At 44.1% G+C, this 27500-nt stretch overlaps 1 protein-coding gene across 2 annotated transcripts in view; it reads right to left on the bottom strand.

Moving 5' to 3' along the window:
• The window catches only part of dpp10 (dipeptidyl peptidase like 10), a 70752-nt gene that overhangs the window by 15466 nt on the left and 27786 nt on the right, over positions 1 to 27500 (bottom strand). For both annotated transcript variants that reach the window (XM_079519170.1, XM_079519171.1), the window contains exons 4-13: positions 17935 to 18029; positions 17041 to 17115; positions 13595 to 13647; positions 12252 to 12333; positions 10017 to 10137; positions 7465 to 7619; positions 6590 to 6687; positions 4702 to 4825; positions 3436 to 3474; positions 2872 to 2979 (exon numbers count right to left, since the gene is read on the bottom strand). In XM_079519170.1, coding sequence (XP_079375296.1) covers positions 2872 to 2979; positions 3436 to 3474; positions 4702 to 4825; positions 6590 to 6687; positions 7465 to 7619; positions 10017 to 10137; positions 12252 to 12333; positions 13595 to 13647; positions 17041 to 17115; positions 17935 to 18029 — 950 coding nt within the window. The remainder of the gene's footprint in view (positions 1 to 2871; positions 2980 to 3435; positions 3475 to 4701; positions 4826 to 6589; positions 6688 to 7464; positions 7620 to 10016; positions 10138 to 12251; positions 12334 to 13594; positions 13648 to 17040; positions 17116 to 17934; positions 18030 to 27500) is intronic.

The following is a 27500-nucleotide window of genomic DNA, read 5'->3' as shown; positions in this document are numbered from 1 at the left end:
TGATGTGGTGGAACTCTCTCTACCTGCGATGTGAACATGATGTGGTGGAACTCTCTCTACCTACGATGTGAACATGGCGATGTGGTGGAACTTTCTCTACCTGCGATGTGAACATCGCGATGTGGTGGAACTCTCTCTACCTGTGATGTGAACATGATGTGATGGAACTCTCTCTACCTGCGATGTGAACATGATGTAGTGGAACTCTCTCTACCTGCGATGTGAACATGATGTGATGGAACTCTCTCTACCTGCGATGTGAACATGATGTGATGGAACTCTCTCTACCTGCGATGTGAACATGATGTAGTGGAACTCTCTCTACCTGCGATGTGAACATGATGTGATGGAACTCTCTCTACCTGCGATGTGAACATGATGTGGTGGAACTCTCTCTACCTGCGATGTGAACATGACGATGTGGTGGAACTCTCTCTACCTGCGATGTGAACATGATGTGATGGAACTCTCTCTACCTGCGATGTGAACATGATGTGATGGAACTCTCTCTACCTGCGATGTGAACATGATGTGATGGAACTCTCTCTACCTGCGATGTGAACATGATGTGGTGGAACTCTCTCTACCTGCGATGTGAACATGACGATGTGGTGGAACTCTCTCTACCTGCGATGTGAACATGATGTGATGGAACTCTCTCTACCTGCGATGTGAACATGATGTGATGGAACTCTCTCTACCTGCGATGTGAACATGATGTGGTGGAACTCTCTCTACCTGCGATGTGAACATGATGTGATGGAACTCTCTCTACCTGCGATGTGAACATGATGTGATGGAACTCTCTCTACCTGCGATGTGAACATGATGTGATGGAACTCTCTCTACCTGCGATGTGAACATGATGTGGTGGAACTCTCTCTACCTGCGATGTGAACATGATGTGGTGGAACTCTCTCTACCTGCGATGTGAACATGATGTGATGGAACTCTCTCTACCTGCGATGTGAACATGATGTGGTGGAACTCTCTCTACCTGCGATGTGAACATGATGTGGTGGAACTTTCTCTACCTGCGATGTGAACATGACGATGTGGTGGAACTCTCTCTACCTGCGATGTGAACATGATGTGATGGAACTCTCTCTACCTGCGATGTGAACATGATGTGGTGGAACTCTCTCTACCTGCGATGTGAACATGATGTGATGGAACTCTCTCTACCTGCGATGTGAACATGATGTGGTGGAACTCTCTCTACCTGCGATGTGAACATGACGATGTGGTGGAACTCTCTCTACCTGCGATGTGAACATGATGTGATGGAACTCTCTCTAACCTGCGATGTGAACATGATGTGGTGGAACTCTCTCTACCTGCGATGTGAACATGATGTGGTGGAACTCTCTCTACCTGCGATGTGAACATGATGTGGTGGAACTCTCTCTACCTGCGATGTGAACATGACGATGTGGTGGAACTCTCTCTACCTGCGATGTGAACATGATGTGATGGAACTCTCTCTACCTGCGATGTGAACATGATGTGATGGAACTCTCTCTACCTGCGATGTGAACATGATGTGATGGAACTCTCTCTACCTGCGATGTGAACATGATGTGATGGAACTCTCTCTACCTGCGATGTGAACATGATGTGGTGGAACTCTCTCTACCTGCGATGTGAACATGATGTGGTGGAACTCTCTCTACCTGCGATGTGAACATGACGATGTGGTGGAACTCTCTCTACCTGCGATGTGAACATGATGTGGTGGAACTCTCTCTACCTGCGATGTGAACATGATGTGATGGAACTCTCTCTACCTGCGATGTGAACATGATGTGATGGAACTCTCTCTACCTGCGATGTGAACATGATGTGATGGAACTCTCTCTACCTGCGATGTGAACATGATGTGATGGAACTCTCTCTACCTGGGATGTGAACATGATGTGATGGAACTCTCTCTACCTGCGATGTGAACATGATGTGATGGAACTCTCTCTACCTGGGATGTGAACATGATGTGATGGAACTCTCTCTACCTGCGATGTGAACATGATGTGGTGGAACTTTCTCTACCTGCGATGTGAACATCGCAATGTGATGGAACTCTCTCTACCTGCGATGTGAACATGATGTGATGGAACTCTCTCTACCTGCGATGTGAACATGATGTGGTGGAACTGTCTCTACCTGCGATGTGAACATGATGTGGTGGAACTCTCTCTACCTACGATGTGAACATGGCGATGTGGTGGAACTTTCTCTACCTGCGATGTGAACATCGCGATGTGGTGGAACTCTCTCTACCTGTGATGTGAACATGATGTGGTGGAACTCTCTCTACCTGCGATGTGAACATGATGTGGTGGAACTCTCTCTACCTGCGATGTGAACATGATGTGGTGGAACTCTCTCTACCTACGATGTGAACATGGCGATGTGGTGGAACTTTCTCTACCTGCGATGTGAACATCGCGATGTGGTGGAACTCTCTCTACCTGTGATGTGAACATGATGTGGTGGAACTCTCATACCTGCGATGTGAACATGATGTGGTGGAACTCTCTCTACCTGCGATGTGAACATGGCGATGTGGTGGAACTCTCTCTACCTGCGATGTGAACATGATGTGATGGAACTCTCTCTACCTGTGATGTGAACATGATGTGGTGGAACTCTCTCTACCTGCGATGTGAACAGGATGTGGTGGAACTCTCTCTACCTGCGATGTGAACATGATGTGGTGGAACTCTCTCTACCTGCGATGTGAACATGATGTGGTGGAACTCTCTCTACCAGCGATGTGTGATGGAACTCTCGCTACCTGCGATGTGAACATGATGTGGTGGAACTCTCTCTACCTGCGATGTGAACATGGCGATGTGGTGGAACTCTCTCTACCTGCGATGTGAACATGGCGATGTGGTGGAACTCTCCGCGTCCTCCCTGCTTCACCGGGACGGTCAGGAAGAAACTGTTCCCATCCCTGGAGAACACCGGTACCTGGTTCTGTTACAAAAAAAAATAAAGTATTCGTTTTATTCTTGTTATTTGTAGGCCTACACTTTATTAAAGTTAAAAACAAAAGAGATGAATTTAAATTTGAGGGAGTAACAAACAATGATTACAATACATTTTTATTGTGATTTGATCAAACAGACCACTTAAGAATGAAACCACTTCCATGTGTACACAAAGACGAGACGATTCTAAGATGAGCCGACGTTATTCTCCACAGAGAAATCACTTCCATGACCCAGAGGACGAGGGAGTGACGTCAGGCCTTCGGTACTTCACAGACAAACACACTGCCTGTATGACAGGATGACTGATGACTGACAGGTGACAGGATGACTGATGACTGACAGGTGACAGGATGACTTGACAGGTGACGAATGAATGATGACTGACAGGATGACTGACAGGTAACGAATGACTGACAGGTGACAGGATGAAGGGACGTACCTGTTTTGAAAGCCACAGTTCAGAGGTCTCTTCATGTCTCTGAAACCAAAAGAGAACACATCGTCAGGCACTGATGTCACTGATGTCACTGAAGACTGAACGCCTTCAATGAACGATCGTTCACGAAACACGTTCATATTTTGGGTGAACTGAACGTACTGTATTTCTACTTGATGAACGTCATTGTGAACGCGTTCATTTATGGCGTGTGTGAACGTAACTTTCTAACGTGCAACTTCGTTCAAGAGTGAGTGTTTCCTTCCAGGCAAAACCCCTGCTAAAACACACCCTAATATCTAGCGGAAAACCCACCAATAAGCCCTTATTCGACACAAATTAACAAATCTTTCTCAACCGTACAATTTCACTGGAGCGCGCAACGCACATCTAACTGCATGATGATCCTGTCATGCACGCAGACAGCAGACACAGAACTCAGACCCAAACACTGAGGAAACTTGTTGTTGTTTGATTAAACAGAATGTGCCAATTATTTTTGCGTCGAGGAGGTATTTGTCCATACATGATCAAAAGACATCTCTCTCCACAGAAGCGCAGTGATGCCTGATTTATTCTTCGTCTTACAACGTGTTCCATGCTGAAAATAGCTTATCTACAAGCTCACAACGCGTTGCATCCGCGACACGTTGTGAGCTTGTAGATCAGCTATTTTCAGCACGCGGAGATATGCAGGCTGTTAGAACTGAACTGAGAGCCTTCACAATAAAAGCATGTGGCTTTCGCAAGTTGGCCCATAATAAAGACAAGGAAAAGGATTAAGAATTCGGTGGCATTTCACATTGCAAAAGAGCTATTTTTTCCAAAATGTAAAAAAAAAAATAGAAATAATGAAAAAGTGTAGAGTACGGAGCTCTGATCATGAGTAAAATATAAATGATTCCGTCATACAGTCTGGAGCAACGGAAGCTCTGATCATGAGTAAAATATAAATGATTCCGTCATACATTCTGGAGCAACAGAAGCTCTGATCATGAGTAAAATATAAATAATTCCGTCATACAGTCTGGAGCAACGGAAGCTCTGATCATGAGTAAAATATAAATAATTCCGTCATACAGTCTGGAGCAACGGAAGGTCTGACCATGAGTAAATTATAAAGCGGAAGTGAAGACTCCTCCCCACTTCCGTTGTGTCTTTACATTTGGACTGGCCCCATGAAGTGAACGGAGATGTCGTAACTCTGTCTTACTCTGTGGCTCTGATACAGACCAACCTTTAGACACGCCCCCCCTGGTGATGTCATACCTTTAAACACGCCCCCCTGGTGATGTCACACACGGTGAGGATGGAGATGTTCTGGGCTCGATTCATCCACCTGACGCTCAGCTCTGTTTTACTGACCCACGTCACCATGGTAACGTAATGCTCTCTGTAAACAATAACAATATCACCATGGTAACGTAAACACTAATATCACCATGTGTAACAGAGTTTAGTGGGTTCCACTTGCTCCATCAGTTTCTGACATTTCTTCTTTTTTTTTTAAATAATTTTTATCCCATCATTTTGTAACCCATTTTTCACCCCTGTGTCAATTATCTAATGTGATCCTGGGCTCTACACACTCTCCGCCAGCCTAGTCCCCATATATGGGGGACATGGGGAGAGCAACGGACTTGAACTCATGCTCCTTTACAAGTTGCTCCTTTACACCTGGCAGGGGGGAGTTTCCCTGGTTGGACGTAGCGCGTGGAAGGAACACGTTATTCCAACCAGTTCCTTTCCCCTCCATCAGGCGCCCCGGCTGGCCAGGGGGAGGCAGTTTAGAGACCAGGATTACTGCATGTTTTTTGTGAGGGTACCTACCCTAGGGGACACGGGGAGAACATGCAAACTCCACACAGAAAGGCCCTTTCGCCAACCCCGCCTCGGGTATGGGCACTGATGACGCGGAGGAGGAAACACGCCGCCAGCACCCACAGTGTCCCGAACGGGAATCGAACCCAGGACCTTCTAGCTGTGAGGCGACAGCACTACCAACTGTGCCAAGGCCGTGCCCCCTGTAATGTAATGACATTTCTTATTGGTTAGTGGGCGGCACCTCATTGAATAAGACTGGTGTCCACGTTTAGAGTGGTGTCAGTCTAACACAGGGGTGGGCGACTTTGACGATGGCGAGGGCCAATATATTTCCACACTCACTCCAGAGGGCCACGGTGCATATTACTGTAAAATAGCTATTTTTGCTATATTTGAATTGAAAACCTGAATTTCAAATGCATCTAGTAATAGTTATGTTAACTTTATGAACTGTTAACATAACTACATTGGACACAAATAGACAATCAAATTTTAATAGTCATTTAATACTAGTCATTTAATACTAGTCATTAACTACTAGTCATTTAATACTAGTCATGAAGTAATTAAAGCGTGTTTGGAATTGTAACAGCTGAAATCAATACTATATCAGTATTCTGATATTAACATGCGGGCCGCATTAAGTGAAGGTGGGGGCCGAATGTGGCCCCCGGGCCGCCAGTTGCCCACCCCTGGTCTAACATGAGACATGCCCCATGGTTAGATGTGTTCCTCAGCACACTATATTTTCAACAACAGTCTGTATGTTTACTGTGATACTGTGATGAATACTTGTTATTCTAAACATGCTAAATGTACCAACATGAAGTGGTGATGTTTTGTACAGTACATGTTTTCAATTAGTTATCTTGCCATACAAAACTGTTTATAAAGGTTTATAAAAACATGCTCTTGGTCACGTTGCTAATTCTGTTTTAGACGTGATGAGGATTGGGTGTGACAGAGAGAAAAGCCTGGTCACAACCTAAGACAGAGAGAAAAGCCTGGTCACAACCTAAGACAGAGAGAAAAGCCTGGTCACAACCTAAGACAGAGATAAAAGCCTGGTCACAACCTAAGACAGAGAGAAAAGCCTGGTCACAACCTAAGACAGAGAGTGTATCGTCAGATGTATTTTGTCCAGATAAGTTCAAGAATAAAAAGCGTATGCACACCATTTTATGCATGTGCTTGTGAACAGGGGGTCCCCCATGCAGAGCGTGTGAACAGGGGGTCCCCCATGCAGAGCGTGTGAACAGGGGGTCCCCCATGCAGAGCGTGTGAACAGGGGGTCCCCCATGCATGTCCCCTGAAGGACCCCACGTTGACTCACCTCAGTTTGAGACTGTCGGGTGGGCTGAGGTCCTGCGTGTGGATTGGTTCAAACAGATTGACCACTTTGAGCTTCACCATGGGGTTGGCTTGACCAGCCTGCGAGCACGCACACACACACACACACACACACACACACACACACACACACACACACACACACACACACACACACACACACACACACACACACACACACACACACACACACACACACACACACACACACACACACACACACACACACACACAGTACAATTAGTACATTGTGTACCCTACTAATTAGTTTTCTTTCAAATAGCATCATTTTAAGTGTCCGTTATGCTCATTTAAACATTAAATGGGGTAGGGGTACTTTGGGGTACTGCAGTAGGGGTCCCGTACCTTGGGGTAGGGGCACTGCCTCCCCTTGGGGTAGTACCGTACCTTGGGGTAGCTGCTGCCAGTGTAGCGTACATTGGGGTATGGGTACTGCCTCCCCTTGGGGTAGGGGTAGGGGTACCGTACCTTGGGGTAGCTGCTGCCAGTGTAGCGTACCTTGGGGTATGGGTACTGCCTCCCCTTGGGGTATTGGGGTAGGGGTACCGTACCTTGGCATACCTTGGGGTAGGGGCACTGCCTCCCCTTGGGGTAGCTGCTGCCAGTGTAGCGTGGCAGGACCATGTTGGGGTATTGGGGTAGGGGTACTTCGGGGTACTGCAGTAGGGGTACCATACCTTGGGGTAGGGGTACTGCCTCCCCTTGGGGTAGGGTTAGTACCGTACCCGGGGGTAGCTGCTGCCAGTGTAGCGTACCTTGGGGTAGGGGTACTGCCTCCCCTTGGGGTATTGGGGTAGGGGTACCGTAACTTGGGGTACTGGGGTAGGGGTACAGTACCTTGGGGTAGGGGTACTGCATCCCCTTGGGGTAGGTGCTGCCAGTGTAGCGTGGCAGGACCATGTTGGGCACCAGGCTGTCGTTGAGCACCAGGAAGGCCAGCCTCTCTCCGTCGGGAGACCACCAGTGAGCCACATGCTTCTGGAGGACCACCTCTGTTCACAAACAACAACACAACACCTCTGTTACACGACACGACACGACACAACACCTCTGTTACACGACACGACACGACACAACACAACACCTCTGTTACACGACACGACACGACACAACACAACATCTCTGTTACACGACACGACACGACACAACACAACACCTCTGTTACACGACACGACACGACACAACACAACACCTCTGTTACACGACACGACACAACACAACACCTCTGTTACACGACGCGACGCGACGTGACGCGACACGACACAATACAACACAACACCTCTGTTCACCAACACAACACAAGACCTCTGTTACACGACACGACACGACACGACACGACACCTCTGTTACACAACACAACACAACACAACACAACACAACACAACACAACACAACACACACAGTGAGCCACATGCAGCTTCTGAAGGACCAACTCCGTTCACTTCATGGGGCTTTTGATTGATTGATTGAAAAATGTATTAACAGTTTGCAGAATTACAGTACATTTCAAGCACAAACTCAATACAAAGGCTGTTAACTGTGAGTGGACGACCCAATTAAGCATTACACTTCAGTCCAATGGCGGCTCTACTACATAGACTCCGGAAGGGACACCGGAAGTTTTGGAGTCTATGGGCATTGGAGTCTATGGGCTATGCGCGCGAGTACATGAACCACGTGACCGACCAGGCTGTTTTCTGCCCCCTCAATGTCGCAACTCTGTCTATACTCTATGGCTCTGGGCCAGGGGTGTTAAACTAGATTATCCGGGCGGGGGCCAATGATTTTGTGTGGGGGGGGCCGCACAGCATGCGTGCAAAGTGAGTTCTCAAAATGCATTTTGTGCTTAAAGATTTATGTATATATGCTGTAATACATTTGGTGCAATAATGAGCAGGATAATATGTCTATACAGGTATATGCTACCTTAGAATATCTACCTATTTGACAGTGCATACACATCATTACCTTGACATTAACAAACGTCAACGAGCACTAGCCACGCACGCACGCACGCACGCACGCACGCACGCATGCATGCACGCACGCGCTAAATCTTTTTCTCCTGCAAATTGGGAGAGCTTTGTTGGATATAGGAGGCTATTTTGGGAGGGTGTCTGACTCTGAGCCCTCTTGGGCTCTTAGCCCATTTGGGCCTTGTTTTCTCTTGCATCTTGCTAAGATGTCATTCTGGTACCATATGGAGGAAAGTAAAACAATTACTTAAGAATTAAGATTTCTCTATTTTGAGATAATGGGCTCTATTTTCGTCCATGCTAAACCCCTTATCCCTAAACCGCTTTGCGTTTTTTTTTTCTTTTTTTACTATTTTGAAAAACATTTTTGAATAGTTCAACCAGTCGATCTACAACGACATGTTGTGAGCTTGTAGATCGGCTAGTTGAACTATTCAAAAATGCTCGATTTTCTATTAATAAGTACTAATAACTATAATCTAATGATATTATTAATAAGTGGTATTATTTAGTTGAAGTTGCCAAATTTAGTCTGTCTTGTATTTCTGAATTAGATCTAAAGGTAACCTCCTCCTTTTAACTTACACTCTAAAGTCATTTAGATTTTTAGAATTGTCAAAATATGCATGTGTAATTCCACTATTAACTGAGCAAATAAAGGGAAGCTTTGATTTTCCCAAAGCACGTCTATTTTCTGATCAAACAATCAACATGGTTTGTATTGTATTGTATTGTATTGTATTGTATTGTATGTTGAGATGCCTGATGCCTTCATAGTTTTACATGATAGTCAAGTCTGTTGATTCCAAGCACCAAGCAATTCACTGTAGGCCTACTCTATTGACAGGGCGATTATTTATTTTAATTAAATTATATTTTCCTGTTGAATGGAAGTCACGTGGTTTGACCAAACACTTGTGTTTGATCGCCCCCCTCCCCCCATCACACACAACTGTTTGGTCAAACCACGTGACTTCCATTGGAAAAGCATTGGGGCGGCCATGAAACACAGGCAGAGCACTGAACATTTGTCCTTTATGTGTGTATGAAGCCTAAGGCCTCAGTCACACTATTGAGACGGCTGTCTTGTCCGTGTCTTGTCCGTGTTTAATGGCCGCCCAAATGCATTTCCAATGGAAGTCACATGGTTTGACCAAACATTTTTGTTTGATGTGGGGGAGGGGGGCACAACACAGCCATCAAACATAAATGTCTGGTCAAACCATGTGACTTCCATTGGAAATGCATTGGGGCGGCCATTAAACACGGACAAGACACAGACAAGACAGCCGTCTCGATAGTGTGAGTGAGGCCTTAGACAGCACAGCACAGCACAGCACAGCACAGCACAGCACAGCACAGCACAGCACAGCACAGCACAGCACAGCACAGTACAGTCGTCATCATATTCACCTTCGTACAGCCAATCAGAGATGCCGTTATAAACGACTCCTTCCTTCCCGGAGGAGGTGAGTCTCAGAGCAGTGCTCTTCACGTCTGGCTGGTAGTAGATGTTGTTCTCAAAGATGTAGATCTGAGAGGAGAGACGCACGCACGCACGCACGCACGCACGCACGCACGCACGCACGCACACACGCACGCACGCACGCACGTGAATCAGAGATTACAAATGTTCACCGATTACCCGAAGAAGACCCCGCAAACCGGAAGTAGTAATCAGCCATTTTCGAGTCACCGTCGGGACGCCAATCTAATAAATGACGCTTTTATAGCGCTTTTCCAAGTGCTCAAAGTGCTTTACAACAACCGGAAAATGTTCAGTAGCACTGGCTTGCAAAGACTTCTGGAAATTGAGGCCCAATGCAATCCAAATGTGACCAGATGTGACTGAGAGACTGCCATCGCGCAAATTCTTTTTTTAAATGAGTTAATAGCACAGGCAGACTCTTCACATACTAGAGCATGTCTGAAATAAGTGTCACTCAGAGCTGAAATCGACATGTAAATATGAAATAAATGCTTAAACATGTAGCTAGGTGTAATGTTAGAGTCCACAGAAGTGAACCTTTCAAGCCTGTTTTCTCAACTCGCTGTTTTCTGCAAGACATTACTCTATAAGCCATATCTCCACAACTGGTGGGTCAAACTGAACAACCAACATGTCAATTTGAAGCTATGATTCCCTGCTTTCATATGACATGAAAAAACTAAAATTCAAAAAAATCTAATGGCAGTGCCTCAGTCAAATTTGGTCACAAATGGCGGCGGTGGCGCGCAGCGGGAGCGCTCCTCCTCCTCTGTGGTTGTTGATCGCCACTGTAACAGTCAGTATGCAGTGCCAGTTGGTGCCACAGGGTGGTGCACTGCTCCCTTTTGTTTTGCTGTGTGTAGAAGATCTGACGTCACCTCCACTATATGCGTCTACTATGTTAGCGCGCAGTGTGACTGTAGGCTCCGTTCACTTTTGTTTATTATATTAGTGCTGTCTGCCGTGAGACCTGGCTTAATATGGTCAATACTGAATCAATGCTGCCAAATAAACCAGTTTAGTGACATTCATCTGTGTCTGTGTGAAATACCTGGACTGACATCTATTCTGCTGTATCCAGTCCACCATAGTCTACTCCCTGCTCAACACATCACGCCACTTTGGATTATTTTTCAACACGACGACAAATGATCACGAACACTAGACGGTCAGACAGTCAGATGGGGATTGCGATGTTTTTATGCGATGTGTAATAATAGACCTCGATATGAACTGAACGCAGGACCTTCTAGCTGTGAGGCGACAGCACTACCGACTCAGTTCGAGGCTCTCCCCAGGTTGGCAGAGTAGCGCTCAGGATGACAGCTTATAGGCAACTGGTGGCGGGTGGAAAAAAAAGGTTTATAAAATGGTGTGTTAAAAAAGTATGTTTGTATTTGTATTTTGTATATGCATGCATTGTTGTAGCGTATGTGTGCGTGCGTGTGTGCGTGCGTGCGTGCGTGGCATAACCAAACCATCCGTCAGCGCTGCCAGAGTGCACGTGCACACGCACGTGACGCAGGCTGACGTCTTTAGAGAGGCTAATTAGATGATAATTTGGTTTCCATCCAACCTCTTTTGTTTTTTATCTGCATGGGACAGATGGAAGGAAAGTGTGTGTGTGTGTGTGCACGTGCAAGTGTGCGTGTGTGTGCGTGCGTGTGTGTGTGCACGCGCTCTAACAGATGATTCGGACATAAATCATACGTGAGCTGGATCTACAAGTTGTTACGGGGAGGACTCTCTCTCTCTCTCTCCCCCACCCCCCCGCGGGCGACTGCATCGTTAGCCATGCGGCGAAGCCAGCGAGCATCATCGCGGAAAGTGTGTGCGTGCGCATGTGTGTGTGTGTGTGTGTGTGTGTGTGTGTGTGGGGGGGGGCATTAAGGTTTATCTCATTAGGAAGTGCTGAGTACTCAGTGTGGAGTGTGCGACTATAAATTGAGTCCCCGTGGGGGGAACTAGTTACAGTACATCTTCCCAGAAAAGTGTCTGTTGGGCTTGGAAGATTCGCAAAAAAATCACACTTGTGTGAAGTGAGGGGCTCCTGGTAATGATTGTTTAAACTGACACAACATCCTGCGATGTTATCAATTAATCCCCATGGGTTAACAGTCAGAGGTTAAAGTTCAGAGGTTAATACAGGTCAGACTCACCAGCTGCTGACCGCTCACTCCCCAGGAGGCGAACTGCAGCACAGAGTTCACGACCTCTGGTGGGTCCAGCTCCCACAGCTCCCTGCATGGTCAAAGGTCAAGGTGTTAAACTCCCCGGCGACTCGACCCGTTGATTAAAACGTTTGGCACTTTGCTCGTTAATCCCACGTCCATCTGTTTTATTCTACACTGATGGCCTTGGCTGTATTACTGTGGATAGACGCCACACGTTGTGGGCTTGCAGATCTGCTATTTTCAGCACGCAACACGTTGTGAGCTTGCAGATTTTTTATTTTCAGCACGAAGGAAAAATTCACCCAGTTGGAGAAAAAGCAAGTTGAGATAGAAATAGAATTAGAAGCCCTTAAGGACAAACACAGTGACACAGACTTTGAGGAAACACACAGGGAGGGAAACCTATCTGTCCTCTGTGACTGGGTAAAAATACTCCAGAAACAAATGAAAAAGAACACTCGTCAAAGTTGAAGCAAAGTCAGCTCATTGATGACATACAAAAACTAAAAAAAAAGAAACCAGGAGGGCCTGCCGAGGCCTACCACCGAACAACATGGTTTGAACCAAGAAACAGCAAATCCAGGAAGCCAAGATCCAAAATCTCAAGCTATACATCGAGTTTAGAATCTCCACCCCAACCTCCAAATCCCGGCGCCAGATCCCCCCAGCACAGGACAGCCACAAAACACACAAATCCCCCCCCCCCCAGCACAGGACAGCCACAAAACAGACACATTGATATCCTCATGGACTCAAATGGGAAATACATGGATTGGAAAAAAAACTCTTCCCAAATCATAGAGTTCAACACATCAAAAAATATATTTATCTTTTCCCAGAGTGTGTCTTTTCCACGACCCCTAAACTCATGAAACAACCAGGTGTTTGTTCTATCTCTATATTTGGACCAAATAAAGGTTTCCTCACTATACAAAGTTATTAGTGATGCATAATATCATCGGTAGCATCTCGGAATCGGCCATAAATTACCAAATCCGATTCCCAAAATACCAGGAATGCAGGTTATTTTCACCGATATTGATAACGCAATAATAATGTGAGTGTCAGTGGCTAAATTCTACATTTAATTTGTGTACTCATCTAAATTCACTAGTGAAAACACACACTTGGAAAAAGAGTATATTTATTGAGTGATTGAATACTTTGAATGATTGAAATTATTTTTCTTCTAAGTACGAATGTGTTCGTACAGTATTTAGCAGAAAAAGAAATAATAACGTCCCAGCTATGGGACGTTATGCGCTATAGGTACGAACATATCCGTTGTTGTTGTTATTATTATTATTATTATTAAACTCATACTGTACCGTGTATGGATGTTGTAGATGCTGTATGACGCCATGTAGGACTGACTGTAAACCTGAGAGAGAGAGAGAGAGAGAGAGAGAGAGAGAGAGAGAGAGAGAGAGAGAGACACCCACTGTTAACACCCTGAGCGGCAAGGACGGAGTTCTCCGTTCAATCAATTAGTAAAGGACGGAGATTGATAAAAAGAACAGAGATTATTGATATCAAAACCGATCGCTCCGCTCCACAGGCTGGGAGCGTCTGTTGCGCAACATTCAATGTTATTTTCCGTTGGGACGTCATGGAAAATGTTCCCCCCCATTTTAGTGGATGAGATCGAAAATCTTAAAACGTGAATAGCTCTTGATCTAAAATCATTCCGTCCAATTCTACACAAAGATTATGTGTTAGACGGCCCATCGCGGTCCCGTCGCTAGTCGCGTTAGAATTAATCATACCTGCCATTGTTGTCGTTCGCAGTTTAGAAACCAGTCTGTGTCTCATAGGAGGGCTGTGGGCAGTTCAGAAACCAGTCTGTGTAGGAGGGCTGTGGGCAGTTCAGAAACCTGTCTGTGTAGGAGGGCTGTGGGCAGTTCAGAAACCTGTCTGTGTCTCATAGGAGGGCTGTGGGCAGTTCAGAAACCAGTCTGTGTCTCATAGGAGGGCTGTGGGCAGTTCAGAAGCCTGTCTGTGTCTCATAGGAGGGCTGTGGGCAGTTCAGAAACCAGTCTGTGTCTCATAGGAGGGCTGTGGGCAGTTCAGAAACCAGTCTGTGTCTCATAGGAGGGCTGTGGGCAGTTCAGAAACCTGTCTGTGTCTCATAGGAGGGCTGTGGGCAGTTCAGAAACCTGTCTGTGTCTCATAGGAGGGCTGTGGGCAGTTCAGAAACCTGTCTGTGTCTCATAGGAGGGCTGTGGGCAGTTCAGAAACCAGTCTGTGTCTCATAGGAGGGCTGTGGGCAGTTCAGAAACCAGTCTGTGTCTCATAGGAGGGCTGTGGGCAGTTCAGAAACCAGTCTGTGTCTCATAGGAGGGCTGTGGGCAGTTCAGAAACCTGTCTGTGTCTCATAGGAGGGCTGTGGGCAGTTCAGAAACCTGTCTCTGTCTCATAGGAGGGATGTAGAAAAAAAGGGTGCTATGAAGACCGAGTATGCGAGTACTGCGAGTAATGCGAGTAACTCTCTTTGATGTATGTGAGTACTCCAGTGAAAGTAATCAATACCTCTGGTGTTGATGTATAAGCGAGTACTCCAGTGAAAGTAATCAGTACCTCTGGTGTTGATGTATAAGCGAGTACTCCAGTGAAAGTAATCAGTACCTCTGGTGTTGATGTATAAGCGAGTACTGCAGTAAAAGTACTCAGTACCTCTGGTGTTGATGTATAAGCGAGTACTCCAGTAGAAGTACTCAGTACCTCTGGTGTTGATGTATAAGCGAGTACTGCAGTAAAAGTACTCAGTACCTCTGGTGTTGAAGGGGCTGCATTGGGGGATGGATGGCCTGAGTTAACGAGGCCTCCTTCAGTTCTCCAGGAAGAGAGAAGTGGCTGCATTTGGATGGATGGCTTGAATTAAAGGTCCTACTTCAATATAACCACGCTGCTTGAATTATGCAGAGCAGTTAAAGGCTTTTAGGAGCCTTTGGTGCAAACGGTGACACGGGCCGAGATTGATGAGCAATTGAGGGGGAGTGTGGGTTGGGGACGCTCGCCAAAATAATGTTGACAAGCCGAGGTGAGTAATCTGCCACGCCAGGAGAGCCGTTGCTCGCTCGCCGCCTGACGGCTGTGACGAATGGCGGCCTTCCCTCCCGTCTCGTACGGAGACTTATCGCCTCAACAGACGGCGGCTGCAGGCGAGGAACTCTTGGAGAGCACCGCTAGCACCGCGACCATCGCAGCACGGCCGGGCTGGAGCTGAACGCTGCCTTGTTTTCCCCACGGGGGCATACGTTCAAAGGCAGACGCCTCCTTCGGCTCTGGAGCGTCTGTATCTCCACAGACATAGAAAGGTAGACGCCTCCTTCGGCTCTGGGGCGTCTGTATCTCCACAGACATAGAAAGGTAGACGTCTCCTTCGGCGCTGGGGCGTCTGTATCTCCACAGACATAGAAAGGTAGACGTCTCCTTCGGCTCTGGGGCGTCTGTATCTCCACAGACATAGAAAGGTAGACGTCTCCTTCGGCGCTGGGGCGTCTGTATCTCCACAGACATAGAAAGGTAGACGTCTCCTTCGGCGCTGGGGCGTCTGTATCTCCACAGACATAGAAAGGTAGACGTCTCCTTCGGCTCTGGGGCGTCTGTATCTCCACAGACATAGAAAGGTAGACGTCTCCTTCGGCTCTGAGGCGTCTGTATTTTACTCATGATCAGAGCTTACGTTGCTCCAGACTGTATGACGGAAGCATCTTGAATTTGCGAACAGTCTGGCAACGCGAGACTAGTCTTTCACAAATTAATGACTATAGCCTATAGGGCAGGGCTTATGGAAATAAACGAGTGCGATAACATCTCAATGTTTGGCGTAGCACTCACTAACACACTAGTTTCTTCCTCAGACAGAGACGATAATGATCTGGCTTCATCTGTGATTCAGTAACCTGATAGAAAACAAGAAGCTTCTATAATCTCTTGAAAGGCCCGGGGGGTGTGTGTGTGTGTGTGTGTGTGTGGGGGGGGGGGGGGGGGTTGTTGTTGTCGCTCCCAAACATCTTGTAATGCTCTCCTCCAAATCTCTGGGCTGCTGGGTAACGCAGTGCAGAGCAGCCGAGCATGCTGGGTAACGCAGTGCACAGCAGCCGAGCATGCTGGGTAACGCAGTGCAGAGCAGCCGAGCATGCTGGGTAACGCAGTGCAGAGCCGTCGCGGCGCTGCCGATAAGGATTAGCTGAGAAGCTAAACCGGTTCTTCTATTAAAACACATTTGATGCCAACGACGTGCATACTCGTCATATTAAATAAATACGCGAGGTGCTCTAGACTTGTCTTAGGGCGTTTAATATCGATATAAGAATGCCTCGCTATTTTTCGTTTTTGGCATCGCTCTGGTTGCTAGGCACGGTTGCTAGGGCCGTCACTCCGTCTGCGAGACCCGTCTGCGCGACCCAACCACGTTAGCTTCAGTTTTGGTTGCAGCCTTTGCACGTTATTTTCTCGGAAACTACAATGTTGTCCGTGGTTTTTAACAGATCACAGATGTTCGGAGGTCACCGCACGCACACGCACACGCACACACACACGCACACGCACACGCACATACACACACACCTGAGGCCATCACATCCCGTTGATCAAATAGCCTCCATAAATCATTTATTTCAGGTGGGCAAATGAGACGATACACACACCCCCCCCCCCCCCCCCCCCCCACCCCCCCCCCCCCTCCGCCTGCGATTAAAGAATAACTACTGGGAGAGAGAAATGAGAAGAGAGAGAGAGAGAGAGAGAGAGAGAGAGAGAGAGAACGTACCGGTTTGACGTCGTAGGCAAACAGCACATATCGTAGGTCTGGGGAGACGGAATACTTTGCCACGTTGAAATTAACCTGGTGGGGGAGGGGGGAGGGGGCATAGGGGAGGGGGGCGTAGGGGGCAGAGTTAGTTCCAAGGCAACAGAGCAGAGGTTCCCATAGAGCACCGAAGTCTGACCTCAATATCGGTAGAGGGCGCAAATCCACGGGTTCCACGGGTTCATGTACTTTTTATTTGCATTGTAATCCACATAGGGGGATTTTAGATCGCCTCAAATAAGAACTGTATTTGAAATCCAGGCCGTTTCACTCATATGGATATGAAGAATCGCTATAGAGAGTATGCGCATGCTTAAAGTGAATGGCACATCGAGTGGCAAATCGAGTGGCAAAGCAACAGGCAAAGTGAGTTTAACATTGTTTAATGCAATCAGATATGACTTTTGTGGATGTATGGGCTGTCAAGGCCAGAAAGTAGTTTTTTGCCACTCAGTAGGCGTTCCTGCATAACTTCCTGGTTTGATGATGATGTCACGCGCATACCCTCTATTGTTACTGCTACTGAATTAGTTACATTTTCGCTAGAAACATATCATATATGAGTGACTGACTGTCGCAAACGATACAGAGACACCTCCCTGACAATAACACAGAGACACCGAGAAACATTCGCTCTGAAAGAATATATATTCAAAGATTTGCGCCACATTCACGTTTTTTCAGAAAAAACAGATCTACAAGCTTGTAGCTATGAGCTCGTAGCTATGAGCTTGTAGATCTGTTATTTTAACAGCTAAAGTATAACATAACGGTTAAAACATCAACAGGGGTTCCCGTCCTGAATGGGTTAAGACATTAATTTGCAGTGCATCCTGGGAAGTGTAGTTTTCTTACGAAGGTGATGTTGCGCAGAAGGACGTCTGTTTCGTTGGTCAACATGTTGAACTTCAGGACGTGACCGTCACGATTCCTGTACACCACTGAAGAGTCTGGAGAGAGAGAGACATTCACTTTACATTACATTACCGAGAGAGAGGGAGACATAGAGAGAGAGAGACATTCACTTTACATTACATTACCGAGAGGGAGAGAGAGAGAGAGCTAGAGAGAGAGAGAGGAACACAGACAGACAGACAGACAGACAGACAGACAGACAGACAGACAGACAAGCTCACAACGCAACACAAAGTGACGCGCTGTGAGCTTGTAGATCTGCTTTTTTTCAAATAAGCAAAGTATATTATGAACCTGAAGTGGTTACTGTATGTTTTAATAATATTCTAAATGTCTAAAAGTAACTAGTAACTAAAATTATCAAATAATTGTAGTGGAGTAAAAGTACAATATTTGTCTCTCTAAAAACAAAAGCCTCCAAATTGTACTTAAGTACAGTACTTAACCCATTTTGGGCGGGAACTCCTTTTGGTGTTTAAGCATTATGTTATACTTTAGCTATTGAAAAATCGTGAAAATGTGGTGCAAATCTTTGAATATATATTCTTTCAGAGCGAAAGTTTTTTACTCAAATCTTTGCTTCTGGGGGGGTCCCTGGAACAACATATTTTCAGATGGGGGTCGACGGCCAATTACATTTTTGGGGGTCCTTCACATAAAAATGTCTGAGAACCACTGACATAGAAACATAGGTTTTCAGGATATAGAAGACATATTTTAAATTTCGACGTCAAGCCTAAAAGGGTTGCGGATGCTCAAATGTCACCCCACGGCTGGGGTGTCCTGGGACAAGGAACACAAGGCAGCACGCTGGGCCAGACCTACGCTGAACAGTGGAGCATGTTTTGGGGCGGAAGTTGCGGGACTTTGGTGGAAGCACCGTCCATCCATCCATCTTCAACCGCTTATCCGTAGTCGGGTCGCTGGGGCAACGACTCCACCAGAAAGCTCCAGACTTCCCTCTCCAGAGCAACATTATAGTAACTTCCTCCTGGGCGTTCCAAGGCCAGTGAGTCGATGTGTTTCCTCCAACTGCGCCTCGGTCTGCCCCGGGGTCTCCTCCCAGTGGGACGTGGTCCTTGGTCTGCCCCGGGGTCTCCTCCCAGTGGGAGGAGACCCGCTCTCAAGGAAATGACGTTGACGCTTTACAAATCAGTTTACATTTTCCGTGAATGAAACAAGTGTTGTGATTGGTCGAAAAATATCGTATGTGGGGGAAATACATCTGACGGATGTTCTGGCCCGACACTTCTGGCTATGCACTCTCTGTCTTAGGTTGTGACCAGGCTTTTCTCTCTGTCTTAGGTTGTGACCAGGCTTTTCTCTCTGTCTTAGGTTGTGACCAGGCTTTTCTCTCTGTCTTAGGTTGTGACCAGGCTTTTCTTTCTGTCTTAGGTTGTGACCAGGCTTTTCTCTCTGTCTTAGGTTGTGACCAGGCTTTTCTCTCTGTCTTAGGTTGTGACCAGGCTTTTCTCTCTGTCTTAGGTTGTGACCAGGCTTTTCTCTCTGTCTTAGGTTGTGACCAGGCTTTTCTTTCTGTCTTAGGTTGTGACCAGGCTTTTCTCTCCGTCTTAGGTTGTGACCAGGCTTTTCTCTCGTCCTTTCTCTCGTCCATGTCACATGTTTATTTCTATCTACAGCATAATGTTGGTGTTCCACAAAAGCAATACAGTATAACAACAGTAACACAATAATAAAACCTGTAGGGTCCGATGTAATGCAGCAAAGATATATAATGTAGATAGTGATGCAATGGGGGTAAAAACTCCAACAGAAAGTCACCAGCATACTAAGTAGTATATAGAATGACTGGTCAACAACCCATCTAGGTACAAGAATGTGTAAATTGGGGGATACTTGACAGTTAAAGTGTGTAGATTATACTGAGTGGGCCATCTGTATTTCAATGTGTGTGTGTGTGTGTGTGTGTGTGTGTGTGTGTGTGTGTGTGTGTGTGTGTGTGTGTGTGTTTCAAACTTGTAATCTATCCAATCATAGACCTGTTACATAGACATGTTCAGTTTCCTACAAGGACATGGAGAACATTATCTTGTAGAAACTGAATTTGCACAGGATTGCTCCTTCCAAGTGTGGCCTAAAAGTAAAATGTGTCTGAACACAAAAGTCTGAACAAAGTTAATCTAAATCTAATTTACAGAAACTCTGCAGGTCAAATGACAGTAAAACAAAGAATACGATTGAGAATGAAACTGAATATCGATACCTTTATTTCTACCTGCAGCATAATGTTGGTGTGACATGTTATACAGTATAACAGCAGTATCATAATAATGACACGTAATGTAGCGTCAGATGTAATGAAGCAGAAATAAATCATGACCGTCAGAAATATGTATGTAAATGTAGATATATTAATGCAATGGGTGAAAAAAAGAGGCTCTAACATACTCTAAAAAAATTCTCTGAAAGACCCAGTGAATAAGAAAAGCCACAAAAAAGAACAGGTCATTTACAGTATACAAGTTTACTTGTAATTAAAAATGTTAAAAAAAACATTTTCGTCCACACTTTTACGTGGACGTGGAAGCTCTGGTCATAATATAAAAACTAGGGTTTCTCTCCAGTGTGAATTCTCTGGTGGATTTTAAGGGCGGACATTCGAGAGAAGTGTTGTCCACACTGATCACATCCATAGGGTTTTTCTCCAGTGTGAATTCTCTGGTGTGTTTTAAGGTGGGCCAATCGAGAGAAGTGTTGTCCACACTGATCACATCCATAGGGTTTCTCTCCAGTGTGAATTCTCTGGTGTGTTTTAAGGTGGGCCAATTGGGAGAAGTGCTGTCCACACTGATCACATCCATAGGGTTTCTCCCCAGTATGAATTATCTGGTGGGTCTTAAGGGTGGACAATTGAGAGAAGTGTTGTCCACACTGATCACATCCATAGGGTTTCTCCCCAGTATGAATTCTCTGGTGGCTTTTAAGGCTGAACATGTGAGAGAATTGTTGTCCACATTGATCACATCCATAGGGTTTCTCTCCAGTGTGAATTCTCTGGTGGATTTTAAGGGCGGACATTCGAGAGAAGTGTTGTCCACACTGATCACATCCATAGGGTTTTTCTCCAGTGTGAATTCTCTGGTGTGTTTTAAGGTGGGCCAATCGAGAGAAGTGTTGTCCACACTGATCACATCCATAGGGTTTTTCTCCAGTGTGAATTCTCTGGTGTGTTTTAAGGTGGGCCAATCGAGAGAAGTGTTGTCCACACTGATCACATCCATAGGGTTTTTCTCCAGTGTGAATTCTCTGGTGTGTTTTAAGGTTGACCAATTGAGAGAAGTGTTGTCCACAATGATCACATCCATAGGGTTTCTCTCCAGTATGAATTATCTGGTGGCGTTCAAGTTTGGACATTTTAGGGAAGTTTTTTCCACACTGATCACAGCAATGGTGTTTTTTCTTTGTCAAGCTTCTTTGTTCATTCACCTCTGGTAGGTCAGGGCAGTCAGACTGATGATGAGTCACTGAATTTGAAACAAATACAAAATATAGATTGTTGATAGGTTGATAAGTAGACAACATAAGTCATTGTTGTGCAACAAATCCCTGTCACGTAGCTGACTATTAAAACAATGGACTTAAAAACCTTAGCATGACTAAAATATAGGGATTCTTAAATAATACTACAAATATTTGGTTGTTGCTGTGATGCAAAACACAAATGATCTACAGCAAAGGTACTGATAATAAGATAATAATAAAATGATTGAGAGGGAATAAAAACAGAACAGTGAGAGTGAAAAGGGAGGTTGAGTAACATACCAAGGTCTTTGGGTTCCTCCTGTTCAGCAGAAATGTCCCTGGTGGGTTCGAGAGAGTTCATCTTCACCTGAAGTCTGCAGTCCACAGTCAGATGTGATCAGAAATGATCCTGGAGGAGTTGTGGAGAAATGACACAGACCAAGTCTTCTTATACCAGAGAGCCTGCTTTGACTGCTTTGAACGATAGACTAAGAGAACAATAGAACCATCTCTCCACCAATCACAGTCTAACATACTGTCCTCCACCCTCCCTTCTCCCCACAGATTTACTCACTCAATGGATCCAAAGTGGTCACACAATACAAAGTATGGTAAGCATTTAAGATTAGACCAAGGACTGAGAAACTGTGATTTGTGTATTTGTTTACTGCTAGATTTGATTTTGTTTGAATTTGTTTTGTATGAATTGAATTGAATTGAATTGAATTGAATTGAATTGAATTGAATTGAATTGAATTGAATTGAATTGAATTCCGTCCTCACGGTCGTGTATCCGAACAACAGCTTGACAGATAGCTAACAAAAACTCCAGCAAAACGTTTTCTTCAAAAGAGTATGGCTTTACTGATGGTCGTTTCTGTAAAACTGAAAATACAGTACAAAGCATGTATCAAAATGCTGCTCATATGTATGCAAATTAAATCACAACATTGTAAATTGTAAATAGTTCCATGTACAACATTCTTTTTTAACACATTTTAACAACATGAAATAAACTAGTAAACAATTATGAAATTGCAGAATATGTCTTCAAATGTCTATATGAATTGTAACTTTTGCATCACTGGCAACAGAGCAACAATGTAGCATTAGAAATGGCACTGCTAGCACATTAGCTTGGTTAGCACAGGCTTTAGCCCTTGTATTACAGGTTAAACAAATGTACATGTGTAGTGCACTCTACATTCATAAAACAACTCAAAGTCACTCATTTCTTCCACTGAACAACTTTCATGTGAAAACTCTCAAAACACTGGTCTCTACTTACAGACATATCAACTCCAAAGGCTTAGCTGACAAGAGAGAAACTGCTTGACATGCACACCGTTTGCTGCGCTCTGCACTAATGAGCACATGGAAATAAAGCCGACATAAAAAGGCACTACTTCAAAATGTCCACTAGGGGTCAGAAATCTCTTAAACTGAACTGGTGACATAACAAATTGACTAGAGGCTTATGCATGGGTCTCTAATGGGGATCCTTTATTAAAAATAAACATACAATAAAGCAGCAATAGTAACAATAATAATAATAATAATAAACTTTATTTGTATAAATGCAACTCAAAGTGCTTCACAGGGCAGTACATAAAAATAGCAATAAAACACAGGCAAGCAGTTAGACGGATAAAACAATGGTAAAGAGCAAACAACAAAAAAAGCATAAAAACATAGATGGACGAGAAACAAAGCACACCGCAAAAGGTCAGAATAGAGAACTCAACTAAAACTAAAACTAAAACTCAATTAAAAGCAAGAGTAAAAAGGTGAGTCTTGAGTTGAGCTTGCCTATACTGTACCTCTAACATTACAAGTGTTATTATGATCTACTAAATAGTATGTCATGTTACTGACTGGAATTGTCAAGAACAAACTGGACTCCTATAGCCTACACACCATCAATGCATTGAATGTTTTGCTTGAATTAATTAATTGTATTTCTGTGGATTCACACGGTGTACTTATTCCACCACTGAACAACCCACATGGTAGTTGGAATGACATGTAAACCGTCTTGTTACCAATAAAAATAATTACTTTATGTGAAAATAAATATCCAACAAATTCACAAGATTATAAGGTGTATTATCTCGCATGATACTGTGCAGTAACTTAGTTAGGATCCTACTCCAATGTATTCTCAAAAGGTCACTTTAAAGAAGAGTGCAGCCTGAAAGTAGTAACACCTCCCCTTTGTCTTGGAGTGGTGAAAACCCTCCTCACAGCTCTCCTCCAGTTAACTGCAGTCAGGCTCCATTTCAATGTGAAAGGCTCACAACCAAAGACACCTAGATGATGATAGCAATGTAGTCCTTTTAACAGTAGGCTAGTAACCTAACTGTATGGACATATATTGTCTAAATCATGACAATGTATCTCAAATATATAATGTCAAGACTTAATTGATTTGATTTAACTGTGGACCCTTATTTTTTTCAAGATCATTCCACAATTTTCACAAATGTTCTGTGCAACTGTTAAAGACAGTTGCTTTAAGCTGATAACACATCACATCACACTGCGTTATATTTATCTGCACAGATCATTTACCAAATGATTAATTAAAAAAGCTCAAATACATAAATATACTAAATAAATATACTATCTAATATACAGCAAATCTGCAGGTCAAATTACAGTGAAACAAGGAATAAGATTTAAATTGAATATTGTGACTTGTTTATTTCTATCTGCAGCATAATGTTGGTGTGACATGGTCCACAAAAACAATACAGTATAACAACAGTGTCAAAATAATAACACATAATTGCCTACCCTATTGGTAGGGTCAGATTTAATGAAGCAGAAATATATTATGTAGATAAGTGATGCAATGTGGGTAAAAAAACAAAATGTCATAAGAAAAAGGCCCTACAGACTCCAACAAAAGTCACCACCATACTAATTAGTATATAGAATGACTGGTCAACAACCCATCTATATACAAGAATGTGTAAATTGGGGGATCCTTGGAGACAATGACATGCAGTTAAAGTGTGTGGATTATACTGAGTGGCCATCTGCATTTAAAATGCAAATAAGACAACAACATGCATGAGTGTGTGTGTGTGTGTGTGTGTGTGTGTGTGTGTGTGTGTGTGTGTGTGTGTGTGTGTGTGTGTGTGTGTGTGTGTGTGTGTGTGTGTGTGTGTGTGTGTGTGTGTGCGCGCGCGCGAGCGTGTGTGTAGGATATATTTCAATGTTGGATGTGTTTGTTCCGTTATTTTACTATGAAACAATGGATGTAGTGAATATGTGACACATCGACTGAAATTAATACCTAGAGCATAAACTTGTAAATACACTTTATAGCTCTTATCTTTGAACATCCTTGTGGGTAACAGGTCATCTCGCCCCTTTGCCAACTCGCCCCCGCGAAAAGTGAAGTTATAGGCTAGTTAGTTATAGGCTACTGTTCACGCTAAACAGTTATGTTTCATGTGTGTGTGCTCATGACATTTTCAGTTGCTTGAAGTAGTAATACTCTCCCACAAGGGGACAGTTTAAATGCAGTGTATAAAAGATAAAGATAAAGATAAAGAAAACTTTATTGTCCATTAAATTTACATAAAATGGAAATTTGTCTTTGGCACACCGGCAGTCAGTTACAACAATAAAACATTACAAAAAGTACACAGGTGCATTAAGATACTATATAAAAATGCATTCACATTAACATAACAACAGTGATCATGAGCAGTGGCGATTAGACTATTTAAACATTTTCTTATTTAAAATGTCCACAGCAGTTGGCACAAACGAAGTTTTGTAACCCTTCTTTTTTGCTAATTTTGCCCTAAGCCTCCTGCCCGATGGCAACAAGTCAAATTCAGAGTGAAGAGGATGGGTAAAATCATTGTAAATCTGAATTGCTTTTTTGGTTATGGAGCGGTTGTATATGTCCTGAAGTTGCAATTGTTTATCTCCAATGATCTTATATACATATATATATACAACCTTGTGAACTTTTTTGATGGACTAAAAGCACAACCACACACATTGCAATGAATTTATATCTGAATGTGAATGATCTGGTGTATTTTGGACATTATGGGGAAGTGAATATGGGGATGTGTAGAATAAAGCTTAATGAAAAGCACATGAGCATATTAATGTGTGTAATCCTGTTCCAATCATAGACCTTCATGGATCCCATTTATTAATGGGGTCCATGTTCCTGTAGAAACTGAATTTGCACATTATTGCTCCAAATTCCTCCAGAACGATACAACCTGGTGTCGTTTTTGTCGTCTTGCACAAATGTTGTTCTCTAGTGCAGGGGTTCTCAACGTTTTTGGCCGGGGACCCCCGGAAATGCTTTGGCAATGTCTCGGGACCCCCGCCCCGCCCTCTCCCGACCCCCAATATAAATTGACTGCTACAATAACCTAAAGCCATTTTGGGCGGGAACCCCTTTTGGTGTTTTAAGCATTGTTATAATTTAGCTATTGAAAAATAGCAGATCTACAAGCTCATAGCGCGCCACCGAGTGGCGCGCTACGAGCTTGTAGGTCTGCTATTTTTGAAAAAAAGTGAAAATAAAATTTAAAAATAAATCTTTTTTTTTTAAAATAATTTGGGGACCCCCTAAAATAATTTGGCGACCCCCCGAGGGGTCGCGACCCACGGGTTGAGAACCCCTGCTCTAGTGGTCCAAAGTGTATTAATACCTACCAAGTGTGGTCTAAAAATACAACGTGCGTGTGTGAACATTGTGAACAACCTCTGAAAGTTAATCTAAATCTAATTTACAGAAAATGACAGTAAAACAATGAATAAGATTGAGCATGAAACTGAATATCGATATCGACTTTTATTTCTATCTGCAGCATAATGTTGGTGTTCAGTATACAGTATAACAGAAGTATCATATAATGAAACGTAAATGATGTAATGAAGCAGAAATAAATCATGACCGTCAGAAATAATGTAGACACAAAGTCACCTGCACCATACTTTTCGGTGTTAATACTTTCTCTAAAACAATCTCTGAAAGACCCAGTGAATAAGAAATACCACAAAAAAGAACAGGTCATTTAAACAGTATACCAGCTTACTTGTAATTAAAAATGTAAAAAAAAAAAAAAAGATCATCGTACAACATTTGTATGTGGATGTGCTAAGCTCTTGTCATAATATAAACACTAGGGTTTCTCTCCAGTGTGAATTCTCTGGTGTGTTTTAAGGCTGGACATTGTAGAGAAGTGTTGTCCACACTGATCACATCCATAGGGTTTCTCTCCAGTGAAAAAACATATGCATTTTTGGCATAAAGCAAAGCATTTGTCTCTGTTCATGTTGAAATGTGTTAAAAACTTGAAATATATCTGTTTAAGTTAGATTTAGAACAGATAAAAAATCTGCGATTAATCTGCGATTAACTATGGGCAGTCATGCGATTAATCGCGATTAAATATTTTAATCGACTGACAGGCCTAATGAATATGCATATGAGCATATTAATGTGTGTAATCCTGTTCCAATCATAGACCTTCATGGATCCCATTTAATAATGGGATCTACATGTGACATTTGTGCGCGCGTGGGTCTGTGTGTGTGCGTGTGACTGGATGGGATGGGCCATGAATTAAATATGGCTCTGGTTTGTGTGTGTGTGTGTGTGTGTGTGTGTGTGTGTGTGTGTGTGTGTGTGTGTGTGTGTGTGTGTGTGTGTGTGTGTGTGTGTGTGTGTGAATGTAAAGCACCGTGGATAAAGGAAGCTCTATAAATGCAGCGTTTACCATTTTAACGTCAGGTCAAGAGACACTCCCACTGCAATGTCTCTAAACAAGGACACCAGGAAAAAGGAAAGGACACTGAGCTATTTACAGCTACTGTACGTGTTACGCCACCAGGACGAAGAACGATGAGCTATTTACAGCTACGCGTTACGCCATCAGGACGAAGAACGATACAGCATAAATTAACCACGAACAACCCTCCTCTCCTACCACACCACTAGGTTGTTCCAGTGACCCCCCCCCCAGAAGCAAAGATTTTGA

This window comes from Electrona antarctica, assembly GCF_951216825.1.
Source record: "Electrona antarctica genome assembly, chromosome: 13".
In the NCBI taxonomy this organism is placed as follows: Eukaryota; Metazoa; Chordata; class Actinopteri; order Myctophiformes; family Myctophidae; genus Electrona; species Electrona antarctica.
The sequence above is the reverse complement of the archived record's forward strand: the minus strand, read 5'-3'. Positions and strand labels throughout refer to the sequence as shown.